Consider the following 17,279-nt stretch of genomic DNA (forward strand, 5'->3'; position numbering starts at 1 on the left):
AGAAGGGCTCTGGAACATCATGAAGAAGTTTGGCTTTCCCATAAAATTAACATGTGCAAACTGTGTATGGATGGTAATGTTAGCTGTGTTTTGCTCAAGGGCAGAAAATCAAGTTCCTTCCAGAATAAAACTGGTCTGAGACAAGGGGATGCACTATCTCCTCTTCTATTCAACATTGTACTGGAGAAGATTATAAGGAAATTAGCTCTTTTACCTGCTGGCATCCAACATAAAGTCCTTGCATATGCCAATTATATTGTTCTTATTGGCTGCAATGAATTAGAAATTAGGCAGTTATTTCTGGAACTAGAGGAAATGGCAGGAAAAATTGGCAGACGGTTAAATGATAAAGAGACATTACATGGTTGTACAGAGACAGAATCATGAGGTGGATGACAGACTGCCTTTGAAGATTGGGAAATGTATATTTAAAAGAGTAGAGGAGTTTAAATTTCTTGGTGCATTAAGGGACACTGGGACTGAAATTTTGGCGAAATATATGTAAAATATTGATTTTCGGCTTTTTCCATATTAATACACCCCTAACCACCGCGGATCAGATAGCAGTGTTTTCATCCAAATTCCTCCATTTTTAAAGCTCTAGCGTAGCTTTTAAATGCCTGGCGTGCAGTCCTTTAAACGCCCACTTTCGTTCGACTCACGATCAGCACACATTAGTGGTGTATTCAAGCAGATTTCACGATTTCATTTCATAAGAATAATTCAAAAAGGCCTCCTAGATCTGTCGGTCTGCATTTTTCTGCTTTCTAGTGGAGGAAGTAGGTACTTTTACTACGTAAACTATATAAGAACTACAAAAGTTTGAAAAATCTGAATGAAAATTACAGGTGGTGGTGTGGCCTTGCATAATATATTGAGTAAATTTTTATGCCTATTTTCAAAGACAGTGATTACTTACTAAAGAAATATTTATTAGTTTCAACATTATTTATGACTATTTCCGTACATACCATGTGCAAATCCTGTTTGTTTACAAACAAGTTGTTTTCCAGTTTGATTATGTTGAGGTATGCGAGTATTTTCTCCTATTGTTTGGTGTTGTTCTGTGGTGAAATGCATACAATAAGTTCTCGGTGGCATAAGCCAAAATCCAAAAGTAGGAGAAAACAAGAAATTTCTTTGAGATTCTCAGCTGGCAATACAGGTTATGAGCATTGTCCATTATTTTAAAAAATTGCTTTTTTCTCTGTTTCACTTTTTCAGGCATTCAAAATGTTACACGCATCATAAATCTTATGATATTGCTTTCAAAATTTGCATGTATTATCTTCATTGCATTGACTATAAACCTGCGGATCGATTTTTGGATTGCACTTTTGGTCTGGCTGCAAAAAAATTTCAAACTTAAAAAATTGAAGATTTTTTGTAGATTAAAAACTTGGATATGAAAAAAATTTATTTCTTCATACTCATTAATGCAATTCAAAAAAGAATCCGTAGGTTTCTTCCAATTGTATTAATGCAATAGAATATTACCTAAAAGTTACACTATCTTGATTGGTTTAATGCGGCAGACCTTTATAAATATTGAATAATTTGCACATGAAAATGTACAAAATAATTAATATCTCAAGAACTAATCAACTTGCAATGCTCAAATTTACCACAGTGGTTTATGTTATGACTGTTCATAAGCATACAAAATTTCAAAGCTGTACCTCAGTTTATATAGAATTTGGAAATTTCAGTCCCAGTGTCCCTTAATCGATGAGCAAAACCGACGGCTACAAGAACACCAAGCTAGAATTAAGAATGCAAATAAAGCATTTTACTCTATGAGCCCTATATTAGGCTGAAAGTTTTTAACAAGGAATGCAAAAATTATTATCTACAATACAATCATTCGACCAGTACTTCTGTATGGTTCCGAGACATGGAGTATAAACAAGAAAGAGCAGCAGCAGTTGCAAGTCTTTGAGAATAAAGTGTATGGAAAAATATTTGGCCCATGGTTCGATCCTATCTTCCAAAGCTGTCAGAAAAGATCTAATTATGAGATTTATACCCTCTCTCAACAATACACTATAATGGGTGTGATAGAATCCAACAGACTGCTCTGGGTTGGACATGTACTGAGGATGCAGGATAACAGAGCACCAGCAGATTTATACAAGGGATCTCTTAATGGGAAAAGACCATCAGGAAGACCCCAAAGCACCTGGAAGAGGGAGATCAGCAAGGTATGGAGGACCCTCCTAACTGATAACTGGGAAGAGCAGGCTCAAGATTGAAAAGTATGGAAGAGGATTGCGAGATCAGGACGGAAACTTCATGTCCGCCAGAAGCCTACAGAGTGAGCGAGTGTGAAAGCTAAGCCCTCTGGTCTTCCACATGTCGGCGTGCAAACCTAAGTTCCATCCCAAAGTGGAGCAGAATTTTTTTAGCCTTCTAGTGACATTCTCTACAAGGGAATTGTCATGGACTACTCAATGCACATACAACTTTAGTCTGACCACAAGCTAAAACCCAGTGATAATTTAGATACGGTCTTCAAATGAATTTTAAGGTTTTTATTTGCACAGTGTATGAGCAAAATCACCCACAACTTTCCAATTTTGTGTTGCATGGTGGTCTAGGTCACTGACCTGTTGGAAAGGATCTCTCTGCTGCTACAGGTCTGGCACTACTGTCATAACTCTGTAGTGTGTGCAAGTCGCCTGTTATTTCCAAATGTGAAAGACAAATGCTTTGCTAAATCAGATTAAACCATCACATGAGCTTCATTTAGCAGCAGTCAGACAAGTTGAACATTTGAAATGGAAGCAACATCAGTATACATAAAATCAAGTTTCATGTCATAGGAAGTATAACATAAATCTTCAGGTACAGTAAAGTGAGACTTACAAGACTAGGAGAGGTGGAAGGAATGCTGGCCTTCACGAGCAGCCAGCTGTAGTTTCGATCGCATCACCTCCAAAGACGAGTAGTCCGGCAACTTGAGGTAGTTGACACACGTCATCACAGACGGCAGGAAGTCATCAGGGTTCATGTTGGGCTCCAGGGTCTTGCGCACCACTGTCAACGGGGGTGAAAGACTCTTGAAACCTGAAGACAGGGAGTTGGTTGAACAACTTACTCTGTCGCACACACAAAATACTAAGCAAAACATGCAAATATAGAGGGAGGAACAGATATGCTGTAAGATTGTCCTCCTTCTGTTGGTCCCCTTACTCACACCAGGTCCTAGAACTTTGTCCTCTCCCTTCTATTAAGTTTCAATACAACTTTCATCCTACACATTAAATTTCCTACATTCCAATATGTTGAGTTATCAGACAGATTGAATGCCATTTTTCCCTTATTCCATTAATTAATGCACAGATGTAAAAACTCGCATCATTTTGCCACACATGCTGATACATTAAGAGGTTTGCTAGCGACTCATTTGCAAATATCTTTCAGAAGTAACTGGTCATTTGCTGCACATTTCTGAAACAATCAGCTATACAGGATGTCTTATACACACAGACCGAATGCACGGCATGTGGCTGCTCTGCACAATCTTATCTTATGAATAACGCTGGAAGTGTCAACATTCATAATGAGGGACCAATAGAGAGATTGTTCACATGACCATTAATATGAAAGCAGGCTTCATCCAAAAAGAACACAAGCTGTGTGTCGAATAATCGATCATTCAATGATGCAACATACCACACTCAATATCTCACCCTTGTAGCTGGATCAGCAGGTTTTAAACAATGGGCCCGTGTAAACCTGTGCAACAGCTTTGTAGCCCTGCGTGCACAGAAATCTATACTTGTGCTAATTTTGTGAGTGATTTATTCGGTGACTGTTCAAGATTCGCACCAACGCCATCTAGCTTTCCCTTTGTTAAAACTTTTTGTGTGCGTATGTTTTTTATTGAGCACTGGGCATTATTTCAAATTTTGTTTACAATTACTTGAATCTGTGCTCATTAAGGTGGCACTTCACCAGGAAATTGCTGGACAAATGCATCGCGTACCCGTTGAGCCAACTTGTACTTAAAATAACTTTTACATACGAAAAAATGGTGTTGGAATGGTAACTGTCTCAACTTGTTAACAGATGCTAGGTCGAACACGTGCACGCGCGTGCCTCCCATATAGCTGCTTAGTTCTCAGAGTAAAAACGCCGCTGGAGACCCTGTGGTTCACGGGGAAGTGCGAAAAGTTATACCTTTTGAACTATAGTTGTGTGTTGCAAATGTCAATGTCTGAAAATTATGAGCATGTATCAACATTCACTTCAGCTTCAAACTGGGGAAAACTTACAGAAACAGGCAGTGATATGGAAGAAATTTGCACAGAAAGCGCTACAGGTCAGGTCAAACAGGAAAGGGACGTGTATGGTCCTTTGCGACATCAGCAGTGTTCTGCACCAACAATTTCTAGCAGACGTCAAACGGTGAACTTCTGGTCTTACCTGTAACTCTTGTTGATGTCTGAGTAACAACTCGTGGTGCCTCCACCATCACTGTGGATTTGTGACTGTTCTTTACCATCGACCCTACTCACCTGACCTAACCCCGGCAGTCTTACTTATTCCTCAAAATTAAATTCACTCTAAAGCTCTATGACGCACAATATTTATGACTAGCACCAAAGCAATATAAATTCTGCTACAAGACACTTTTCAGTCACTTTCAATAATGAGCTCGTCAATTGAAGATGATATTGTATGCAAGTAGCGTGACTACACGTCAACTGTCTGTCCTGCATCCGGGAGGAATTTTCAATAATTCCATAATGCCCTCCATTTGTGATTATAGTAATTACAGCTGTCATATTTCGGCGACTTGCTTTCAAAGCGATCTTGTATTTAGAAATTCCACCAAAAAATGGCAAATCAGTACGTTTTGCAAGTACAGTAAAACCCCTATTTAACGTTTATACAGGGACCTGAATTGTTTTTTTTAAACCATCAATTGGGGTTTCAGTAGAAAGGACACCTTTTCCAGAAATGTTTGCCTGCTTTAACATAAATTACACCTTCACACATTGACAGCAATAAAACAAGAGACCTGTACTGCACCATAAGTAGCTTTGGCTCAGATTATTCTTCGAAGATGAATGAACAGCGAATGCTTGAGTACAGCCTAACAAATTTGTTCTTTTGCATTACCAGATTAACAGACCTATGCTATTTGGAGACCCCAAATGAATAATTGCTTAAGGCACATACACAGCAAAATGTGGTTCCTAGATGATGGATTATTATCTCGCACACATCTTTATTGTTACACCTTTAAGCATTCAGTCTGCAAGCCTCTGAGAATGAACTTATGCTAATTATAAATTTCATTGTTGTTCCATATTGACTTTGGATATTCAAAATATGAGATTTGAGAACTTCCACCCAATCAATACAATTTCTAATCACTCTTAGCGATTCATCATATTTTAAGAAATATGCAGGCTACAGCAACTGCCAAGTCTGGCCACATCACCTGAGGGAAGTCAGCTGCATCTTTAATGAACACTGCACACATGAATTCCATAACTTTTATTACTCTAATAGTTCAATATATAATTCTTTTCAACCTTCACCAATTCTTGCCGCTTCTATCAGGATTAATTGCGGAAACTTACGAACAATGTATTTTATATTAATAAGAGGCACAAATTTTACTTTAAAGAGAGGATTTTAAAGTGTGATCATTGTAAATTGAAGAAACAGTGAAGGTTTTTTTCTATTTTTAAGGCTTAAGTTTTATGACTCAGATTTTGTTCTAAGCATCTTTTAAAATGTACTCGGTGCATTATCATTGGTTTGATTCTAGGACTTCAAAAGTTGTAACTATACTAGATCGTTGTTAAAGTCTGTTGTGTTTATTTTAATTTAAACTGTATGAAGCAGCTGCAAATGAATTACGTAGTGCATGTTGTTAAAAATAGAAAAAAATCGCTAAGAGTGAATAAAAATTGTATTGATTGAGTGGAGATCCAAGCCCCCATAATTCTCTATTTGTAACCAGCTCAGTAGCTTCTTTCAGTCACACTCTTAAAACTTGCTCTCCCTCTATGTCTCTTGGTTCAGAAATTGTATGTTCACTATTATTCCTTACAATGGTGAGCCTATGGTTAAACCTTCCTACTGACAATAGATTTTAGTTGTTGAATGCAAATCTGTTTCAGTTTATGGTTGAAGGTCATGCAAGATTTTCCGTAAATTTCAGAAGATATCACACTCGCGCAGAAACACATTAAAATAAGCACGAAAAGGCAATCAGTTGTTCGAAACCTTTTGCAGGTGTTTTCCATTCTTAAAAATGGTAATACTACTTCAAAGGCTTCTGCAGCAAACTCACTTTTGTACTTCAAACAGCATTTACCCTAGGTTTACACCCCACACGTGTTATGGAAACTTATTTCAAGCCCCCGGTTCTCTAATGAAAACCTATTAAATTTACACGGGAACAGCCTTTCCGAAATATAACTGGACATGAGAGTATATAATCTAACCTCTGAAATCAGTGATGAATACTGCTGTATCTCGACGAGAGCTATCGCATTCTTATTTTATTTTAGTACCCAGTATTAAAATTAAGCAATCGTTTAATTCAACCATTGTTTCTACGGATTTAACAAGTGCTGTCAGTGCATTTATTGCAAAATCATGTTCTCCCGATGTTTGTTTACACCAGCTGGAGTTGTGGAGTGTTTATAAACGACATTGTCAGCAACTTTGAATGCCAGGGAGAATACGCTCGTACAAGTAGAGAGGAATCGATACAGAAGATGATCAATCGCATTCAACATGAACACTGGAGTTGACTTGTATGAATGATAACTGAAAACCTAACATGCCCAATTTTGCTTGTAATAGTGGATGAATCTGTGCGAGTTCTCACTGTAACCGAAGGGTATGGCACACATTAACATAGGAATTTCTGAAGGGCATAACGATATTGTTATTACAACAGGATTCTACAGCAGCCGCGGTCGAATGTGCATGCGTGTGCTAAATGCCTGCACTCTAAATTACTCTTCTGCCTTGATTCATCCTTAGCCAACTTATGAAGTCCTTTTTGTAGGTTCTTAATGACCCACAACCATAACGAATATAAGAAATACTTGAGAATTTTAACATTCCCTTATGCTAAATGCAGGTTCTGCCCTAAAGTGAATTACATTAAATCAAATATAAAATTACATTTTCCTGATGAAATAATTTTCAGGACTTGAAATTTCTTCCATTAAAAGCAGGTTTATACTAAATCAGGGTTATGCCGCATATTCTAAGTCAAAACAGTGTTTTAAAGAAGATATGTTCATCAGAAAAACACAGTTAAGCATGTAATGGTGCACCCACTATTATTAACTGGGCATGTTTAATAAAATCCTTACTGTATATCACAAAATTTAATATTACATTAAATCAATATACAAATGTTTTAAACTTTTATTCTGTAATGTCCTACATTTTGAGGCACCATGTCATCTTTTCTGTTTATGACATCCAGTCACCCTAGAACCGAACAATATTAAATAGGGGCGAGTCCAGCAGCACCGGACACTTATGGTTCTGGGTCTGCAGGATTTTTATTTGACAATATATTGAATGAATAAAATATTTAGAACAGTATAGCATTTACTGAAAACAAGTACTTTAACCAAAAAGGTAGGAAAATATATTTCAAATCTGTTGATATTCCCTGGATCTTCAAAATTGACCGTTGGCCCCAGCAGACGGGTGATTGTCCCGTTACTTCGAATAACTGTAGTCAGACTTGGGGAAATATTAATATGATCTTGAAACAAAGTTATCCCTAGTTTCCAACTCAACTATGTAGGGTGTTCGAAGAAGTAATTTTTAAACAGAGAATGTGTGCTGAATTGTACCGACATTGAGAGACCTTGGAAGTTTTTAAACATTTAGTCTATGCATGAACTCATAATAGATCATTTCTGCTACTTTGCTGTCCTTGTTGAATCAGTGTGGCAGATTCAGTGCCTCAGCCCAATTGAATCCCAACTTCAAAAATTATTTTCTGATTAGAGGCATGAGCATGCCATCCAACACCTCGATGAGAGCCTTCAATTGCTTCTTATAAGTACCAATAAATGCTCTTAAATATTAATAATTTTTGGAGAATTTGAATTTTTCCAATTTTCATTTTTGCAAATCTAATCTGCAAAGTACATATGGAAACCAAAACTTCCACCTGCTTTCCCTAATGTTCATCTTGCCTGATAACAATATTCAGAGCCTGTATTATACATTCTTCTAACCAAGAAACGCTTTTTGTTCAAGTTACGGATGAGTTTTGCTATAGCAAGTATGGAATATAACAAGAACTCTTGTTATAACGACAACTTTTTTCAGACCCTTGAAAATTCCTACATTAAACTGTGTATTATCCTTCGGTTACAGCGAAGTACACGATGCGCTGTAGCTAACAATAAAGTCAATAAAAATCTTTGGATCAAATTAACGTTTCAAACCGTATTATGTGAATAAAAGGTTGTTTCACCAAGCTTGATAGCTGCAGTTGCGTAAGTGCAGCAAGTATACGGTATTCAGAAGATAGTGGGTTCGAACCCCACTGTTGGCAGCCATGAAGATGGTTTTCCGTGGTTTCCCATTTTCACACCTGGCAAATGTACCTTAATTAAGGCCAGGGCCGTTTCCTTCCCACTTCCAGCCCTTTCCTGTCCCATCGTCGCCATAAGACCTAACTGTGTCGGTGCTTTCCAGTTCTTCGTGGTTTCGGAGATGTAACTTTCATTATATGGCTCAGTCAGCGACAGCTGAGTAATTCAGTAAAACGTCAATTGTGATAAATGATGGGAGGCCAAATTCTCATCTTCCTTCTGTTGCAAGGAAAAAGTTGATATAACTGCACAGTATAACTGAACTTACAAGAACGGAATACAGCTTATGAGCGTAGCTATACTAGTTGTTTATTCTTCAGTTCTAGGTGAATACTGGTGATCAAGCAAAAGTGGTCTGCTCAAAATTCTTCCAGAAATTATTCGGGATAAGCAAACCAGGCCACAGCAGCTGTGAAGGTGTTCAAGAGAAGAGAGTTCAACAAAAGAGCGGGATAAATGCACACTGGGAAACCTTATCGTGAACATAATACGTTTTGAACCGTTCGCCGTGGTGCACATAATACAATTTGTTTCGAATCAACTGTTCCCGCTATTTTTATATCGTACTTAACTGTGTGGTATTGCTTGCATGCCCATTCACTTTCGATCACAATGGAGGGCTACCTACCCGTAGGAGAGTGTTTGTAAGGAAGTGGAAAGCGAATAAGAGTTGCAAAAACTAAAAGACAATGTGATCAGGAAGCTCTGTAAGTAAACACTCCTGCAGTAAGTTACAAATTATAATTGTTATTGAAATTGGTTATGTCAGTGTATTAGATGTGCTTTTTGCGTGGGAAAGATTGCATAAACGCATGTTTTCCTACATTGCACACGTTTTTCTTACCATATTTACTGCTAGTCCAACAATGTGAATGATTACGTGAACATATTTTTATTTTAGGTACTCTAATAGTGATCCACATTTAAGTATTTTCGAGGCACCGTGTAATCATAAGGCAGGCAGATTCAAGTGTGGGAGCATCCCAGTATTTTACCTGGCAAAAGCAAAAAATATAGTTTACAGTGTACCAAACAAAGTGGAACTCTGTACGGAAAATATGCTGGAAGAACCACTCTTTCACTTTCAGGTCCGCGGAAACACTCGTATTATACATTTTGTGGAGTCTGTGTTTTACTCTGCTGGTAGATAAAGCCTCTCACTTTTATTCCTGTTGTAATGCGATTCCCTTCTTCTTAACTGAGAAATAAACGCAATCATCTTTTCTTCCTTTGCAGCAAACAGAGCACTCTTCCTATTCACGCCTCTCTTCACTTCATTTTCCATATTGATGACTCCAATGATCAGAAGTATAAAGATTCGAACTTTGCACCTAATCAATACTGTTATTTATTATAAGGTACTTGAACGTTTTTATACTGCAGTACCAGTTTTGACCCATGTGTGGGTCATCTTTAGCTACTGAACCGTTATTCGCGAAATACAGTATTGTGTTATTTTTAATAAGAATAAGGTTCTTCAGCAGCTGAAGATGACCCGCACATAGGGTCAAAACCGGTATTGCAATTTAAAAACATTTTAAGTACCTTATAATAAATAACAGTATTGATTAGGTGGAACATTCCCATCTTTATACTTATAATCATACATGTCCTACATGCCTTTCTCCCATCATATTAAACACTTTTGAAAATGTTGCAAATTTCGCAAGTCGCAAAATTTGAGTGTCCCTGATCAACTTTATTAGCCGAGGTTGGGGTCAGGAAGGGCACCCGGCCGTAAAAGCATGTCATATGAATTTTCACCTCACCCCCAACCCTGTATCAAACAAAGAGACCTAATGATAGATAAATAACACTGTTGAAAAACATTATTTACGGAATTGCCATCTTGAAAATAACAGTGAAGCAGAGCACTATTCCAGTCGAATTTATTTACTAAATTAATAACATTATACAGGTGCACCCATCAGGGGACAGTCCTGTAGATGTCAGAAGTAACTATAAACTTCTGGTGCTTATAAGCGATTGACGCTGGGAAGGGGTTAAAAGACAAGAAAGTATTTTCAAACTTTACCTCCTTGCTACCTTCATGCTTTACATTCATAATTGTAGGATGACAACAATTCCAAATTTGTCATTGTAAAATTAGTTCTGAAATCAGTCAACACACAAGAAAAGTTTGAAAAGAACCTTTCACAGTTTACGGTTGACACTGGAACCCACAGTGCCCTTAATGCACCATGAACAAAGGGTTGATGATCCTTGCGCATTGCCTGAAGAGCCTCCAATATTTCCACGTTCGATCTATTTATCACTTTTCTCAGAAACAATAATGCAGCCAACCTAAACTCAATCCTAAATTTAATCAAAGGTACTTTTCCAAGACAATTACACTTTCTCCCGCACCCTTCAGCCCCACCTTATGCCCTCTTCCTAAGCCATATATAATTTTATATATGTCATTTCAACACAAGAACTTACTGATTTCCATGATTATAATTTTTACAACACCCCATTTATACTTTATTCTTTGTTAAAAACCTCTTAATATGTATATTCCTTGTATTATTAACTATTACCATAATATCTCATTTCACTTGTTATTCTTTAAAATAACATTTTCTTAGGATTTCGCCAAAAGTGATCTTTGCTCCAATACGGCTGATGATGACCCCTAGATGGGTCGAAACTAGTACCGTGCAATTTATAATTTTGTGAATATATTTTAGTATTGAAAAGGTGGAAACGTTTACGTTGTTATTATTATTACTTATATATTACCTCAAGTGATACAGAACTACCAGAGGCAAACCCCAAGGGAAATAATATTAAACTATAATCTACATATTTTAGTGAAACAAGAAATGGGAATGCCTCGGAAACGAACAGGTAAGCCCAGCTGAAAAACTAAGGCGTCATAAGTAACTAATTTGGCGAATCTAGGCGAGGTTAGGGCAGACTCCTGTATGAAAAGCAAATCGGAACATTTTAGCAGGAACGGAATTCAAGAGTGCTTACCCAGAGGAGTGCCATCCCGGAAACCGGGCGACATCAACCAGATAGGCCGCTCACAGACAGACAGATAGACCAAGACCGACAGAGTATCTTTGAACTGTGACAATATTCTAAGTCATTGTGTGTGGTGAAGTAAAATCCTAATTTGAGACCATTTCAATCATTCTGAGACGTATTTCTCCTACATTAATACAATAGTGAACTGTGTGAGACTATTTCACTCGACATTCAACCAATAACAGGGCTAGAATTAACTATTTTGTGTGCACTTTCTTGATCTTTCGATCGCTCCTATGAGAAACTAAGTGAACATTAAGAACTTTTACGACAATATTAAGTAGTACAGATTCGTGTGGTGTAAATCCAATCATAAAATAGTCTTAATCTATGAACAATGTTATTTCAGAGACTGTGGTAGAGACTGTTGTTAATAACTTTTTTTTCAAGTGCTTATGAACTGTGATTATTCTACTTCAGACATAATTAGTGACAATTATGAACTGTGACAGTGTTTAATCTAAATTCCATAAACTGTGTGTATATAAAAACTGTGTTTTCCATAGTGGAAACGATTGTAAGTCCTTACTCCATTAACCTGACTTACAAACCATACGGTAGCATGGACTGTGAATTCTAATTCAACACCGTAAAATTAATATGAGAATAGAAACTTGTGTCAGTGTATTATATCAATTCTAATGATATTTGAAAACTATATAGTGCCAATTGAACTTTCCGTGTTCTGACATGACCTCAAAGAACAACGGAAATCTTGGCAAAGTGCTGTGAGATTCTGCTGCATCGAACGTCGTTTCCAACGTGGGATTTACGTGGTTTCTTCAACTATGGTACCCATCGAGGGAAGTCGACGAGGGATATTAACGTGGTATCTTCACTGAACGCCGCGGGTGCCAAGTTCGAGCCCTGGCTGCACGCTCCAAGCACCAAGCCGAAGTACAGCACAACACCAACGCTTGTAAGCAGATGCCAGATGATCGTCTCATATTCTGAGCGAGTAATCCTACTGACTGACTTTTAACAAAGCACTCGGTTAATTACAGTGCTCCAGTGTGAATATCAGCTCGTAATTTGCAATAATTCAAGAAAGGTACATATCTTGCTTCTAAACTGTAAATTCCTTTTTAAAATCATTAATTACTTGAAATAATTTCACAGATGAATTTTATGATTTGCAAATTCACTACTTCATTTTATTTTTCAACTTAAATGAACTGTAGAGACTTACAGCAAGTGATCGAATATTTTCATTTAAAGTATCAACTTATCATGACAGTGTGTGTTCACTGTATGTTCAAAATATTAAAAAGACTGTAGGTCTGCACCATAAGTGATGAACTTGATGAAATTCAAGGTGTAAAATTATATTTTTGTATTTGAATTCACATTAGATGAACTGTAGGGTGTATATGGTCTATAAAAGAGTGATATTTATTTTAGACGTCACAGAAGATAATAGTATCGATCTTTATTTTACACATTTTGGAAAATAATGGCTGGAAATTTTGGTTTGAAATTTCAACTGCAGGGTGATTTCTCATGCTTATTTTTTACAAATTCTATCAAAAAGATTTTTACCATCTATTATTCGCCCTGCGATACTATCCATCTCTGAACCTGCTCCAATAAGAAACCGAACACTACTCGAGATCCTTCCCATGCTCTGGCCCCACGATCATTTCCTGATACAACATATAAGGTGTGGAGCTGGCCTAAAAGCAAACTGCTTCAGTCAATTGAAGAGATCTCAAGCAGAAGTGCACAGATCTCCCTAATTAACTGTCATGGTTGCTTACACAAGTGGAAACAGGATTGGGAACATTGTGTTAATAGAAGAGAGGACAAAGCTAACTAGACTGCAAATAAGCCTCCCCTTACACAATTCAACAAGAGGTTATCCACAACCTGTATTCTAAAACTAGTAATTAGGTATTAAAGAAGAGTCTACTTACCTCCAACGGGAAGTCGAGGGGAACCGGTGACAAACTGTATGAAAAGGCGTTGCTCTTCACGATCATACATGCTAAGGATTTCGAAAAGGAAGCGAATGGCTCTGGAGTCTGCCGTGTAACCATGGTCTGGTCGACAACATTCCATGAGAGTCTTGACATCCCAACCCACACAGGACGACACTCCGCCGCCACAGAAAACTAATTCCAATTCCTCAGGGTAGAACATGTGTAACTGTGACAGGGAGAAAACAGACTCGAAACCTTCCCGGAATGCTTCCATCTGACGTGAGACACCTTCGTGCAGAAACCAGTGACATACCAACTGAAACACACGAGACACACTACTATTACGAAGACACTCTGGTTATGGTCCAAAGTCTCACAAAGTACACCTTTTGATATTTTTTTCATTGTAAATGTGATTTTGTTGCTTCAATGATGGAGTTTGTTAGGAACGAAGTCATACCTTTCAGTGTCGACCTAGTTACAGTGGAACCTCGATTATCCGTTCCCAGAAACTTACGCTTTCCCAGAATATGCGTTCAAATTACATGGTCCCGCGAGCATCGTAATTAAAGCACGTTGTAAAAATCCCACATTATCCGTTCCACGAAGAAACGATTTCCCGGATCAACCATCCAGAAATTTCACCCCCATCAATGCTAAATCCTCAATCAATCGTTTTTTAATAAACTGTATCTCAAGAAAGGACGGCTATGGCATACTTATGGATCTTGGCATTAAAGCCCCGTCATTCCAATAAAATTAGAACAAGTACCAGTACTGTACTGGAAAAGCGATCGGCGGTGAACTTGCATAAGGGACCATCTTAGCATCGCATTCAGGTGGTACTGTTTAGAGAATCTTAGAAATCATAAAGCAGAGAGTGGCCACAAATATTGTAAAGAGACACGGCACATTTAGACAGCTCTGCTTGAAGACGGAACTAGTTTCGTCAAATGTTCGCACTCATAAAATGTCCACAATATGCCCAGGGTTAGAAATTTATATTTTTACTTTTCTCGATCGTACTGCCGAACAAATTTTCAGCACTTTCCTCAGGGCACTGTAGAGTAACTGGGCTTTCAGGCAGGAATCGAAACTGCTCCTTCTTAACACAAATTTAGTACGGTATTTTAATATTATCATACACGATTATGTTATCCAGACCAGAACAGATGTTGCACCTTACATTTTTTTTTTTAAAACCTCGGGAGGTCTTGGGATTGCCTATTACTGTTTTGGTCCTAATGTAAGACTGGGAATTTTAAGTTTTCATGTTAAAATGCCAAAAACCGCAGTTGTATTTGCGCACATTACATTGAAATGGTTCGTATCATTTCCAACACGTACGGACATGCGCAGCGATCGTGCTTTCCAGATGACCTTAAGGTCACAAATAATCATAAATTGATTTTTTTTCTCTTTCCAATTTGAATGGATTATTGACGGGCAGAATTGAATATAATGCTTTCGAGAACTTTTGAAAATCAATACGTACATCTGAAACCATTCGAGTTCAACATAACCTTTAAAAGTCGATGTTGGCCTAATTTACGTGGTACAAGATTTCCAGAAACTGATCACAAACAGTATACTGGAGACCAAATTTCAAAGGAAGATAAAGAAAAGAATGGATTTCGCCATCTTGTTGAGAGCTTTTGTATCTAATGTCCTTTATTAGATGAGAGAATTAAAAACTACTTGGGGTCGATTGTCGTTTGGCTTGTTAGATTTTTCGAAGAGTTTGGCTAATCAACATTCCTGAACTGAAAGTTTCCACGGCAAACTGACAATGATTCCTCCGTAAAATTAAATACAAAGCATCGAGATTTTGAACTTTCGTACCGGTACCGTAATTAATACGGTTTCGCGGTCTAACATGCCTGCCTCTCATCCAGAGGGCTTGGGTTTGATTCTGATGAGGAGAGACAATTTTACCTGTATATAAGGGCTGGTTCCAGGTCCACTCAGCCTACGTGATTACCTATAATAGATGAACTATCTAATGGTAAGATGGCGACCCGATCTAGAGAGTCAGGAATATCGGCCGAGAGGATTCGTCACACTGACCATGCGTCACCTAGTAATCTGCAGGCCTTCGGGCTGAGCAAAGGGCCATTGGGGCTCTAGTTTGGTCTGGTTTGGTTTAGGAGTTTTTGTAAGATTTTAATTATACATATTTCATTTTTGTGATGTTTAGCCAAATTGTTGATGGTTTTCATTCATTCCCGGATTTTCCGTTTTCCCGTATTGTACGTTTTATTTTCATGGTTCCTCGAGAAACGGAGAATCGAGGTTCCACTGTAAATGTTTTTACAGATAAAAAAGTATTTATAAAATCCTCCTTATCAATACAATCAAATCATCTGTTAGATGAAACGAAGTCTATACATGTTTCAGCCTATTCTCAAGGCCAGCTTCAGTAGCAGAACAGTTATTACATAACACAAAAACAAATTAAAAATCTTAATGAAGTGAAATGACAATGCTCATGATTAATGAATTTTTAAAAAAGCATTGGGGTACCAAGTCCCCTCGTCTGATAGGTCGTTCTTGACTGACAAATAAAACATCAAAGAAAAGTACAATAAGTTCCACCTTTTCAATACATTATATTATGTGACAGTTTTACGTTACAGTTAAACCTTCACATTTTTATACACTCGGGACCGGTTTCGACAGTGTACCTGTCATCATCAGCCAAGAACAATTAATCGAGGACAATAAACCTTACAATACTTCAGGTATGATATAACAGTGAATATAAAATTATACATTATCTATCTACAAAAAGGTGTGAACATGTCCAGGTAAAAAATCACGATTTAAGAAAAATCATAGTCCTGTAGGGTGTACACTTATAAAATTTCTAATTAAAATAACGTGTTAAAAACCTGCTGTTATATTATAGCTATAGCAGAGATGTTTATAGGTGTAAATCTATGGAGTTTTGGCACTCAAGACATATAGCTATGTTTGACAAGTTAAAGTGTTCAAACATTTAGTTAAATGGTGTTCCACTTAGAATATGTGATACAGTTCAGCTGAGGTTATAGTAATATGTTTGTAGGCTTAGTTTGGTATTTTTAACACTCGGGACATATAGCCATGTGTGACAAGTTAAAAGTTGGTAAAACATTTAGTTAATGGTGTTCCACTTAAAATATATGGTAAAGTTCAGCTGAAGCTACAACTTGGACTTGAGGAGCAGATAATTATGTAAAATATCAATATAAGTAGAAATGAACAATTTGAATGGGTCACTGCTTGTTGATGTAGATGATCAGCGAGTCCTATTAAACAATTATGCATGTCGACATGTGGTTGTATATCATCTTGCTGAGAAGTAACAAGGGTCCTGGCTAAAATGGTGCTTGTAGATCTTATGTTGTAGGTTGCGATTACATAAATTGACTAGAAGGGATCCTGATCCAAGTCGGAACCTATAAGAAATAAAACGCGATATAAAGTTACCGTATTTAAGAAACGAAAGGGAGTTAAATTTCGCGAAGTATTGGTGAATGAGAAACTCACCTCAGGTGCCAAGTTGATGGTAGACGGAACGTAGTGGAACTGACAGGCTGAGGAGAGACGAGGCCTAGAAGGGAGCAGGGAGGGGCGGAGTTACTGAGTTAGGGGAAGGAGGCAACGCGGTAGAGGCGGGACTGTGATCAGGTGGGCGCGTGCGATGGTAGGGGAAATATGTAAGCGTGTTGTGTATTGTTTTGAA

General features: G+C 37.6%; 1 protein-coding gene across 17 annotated transcripts in view; it reads right to left on the bottom strand.

The window, feature by feature from the left end:
• Positions 1-17,279, bottom strand: part of ctrip (E3 ubiquitin-protein ligase ctrip) — a 322,022-nt gene that overhangs the window by 22,369 nt on the left and 282,374 nt on the right. For all 17 annotated transcript variants that reach the window (XM_067157963.2, XM_067157962.2, XM_067157961.2 and 14 more), the window contains 2 exons: positions 13,547-13,868; positions 2,866-3,066 (listed from right to left, as the gene is read on the bottom strand). In XM_067157963.2, the coding sequence (XP_067014064.2) occupies positions 2,870-3,066; positions 13,547-13,868 (519 nt within the window). In that variant the 3' untranslated portion in view covers positions 2,866-2,869. The remainder of the gene's footprint in view (positions 1-2,865; positions 3,067-13,546; positions 13,869-17,279) is intronic.

Source organism: Anabrus simplex, chromosome 14, assembly GCF_040414725.1.
Source record: "Anabrus simplex isolate iqAnaSimp1 chromosome 14, ASM4041472v1, whole genome shotgun sequence".
NCBI classification, from domain to species: domain Eukaryota; kingdom Metazoa; phylum Arthropoda; class Insecta; order Orthoptera; family Tettigoniidae; genus Anabrus; species Anabrus simplex.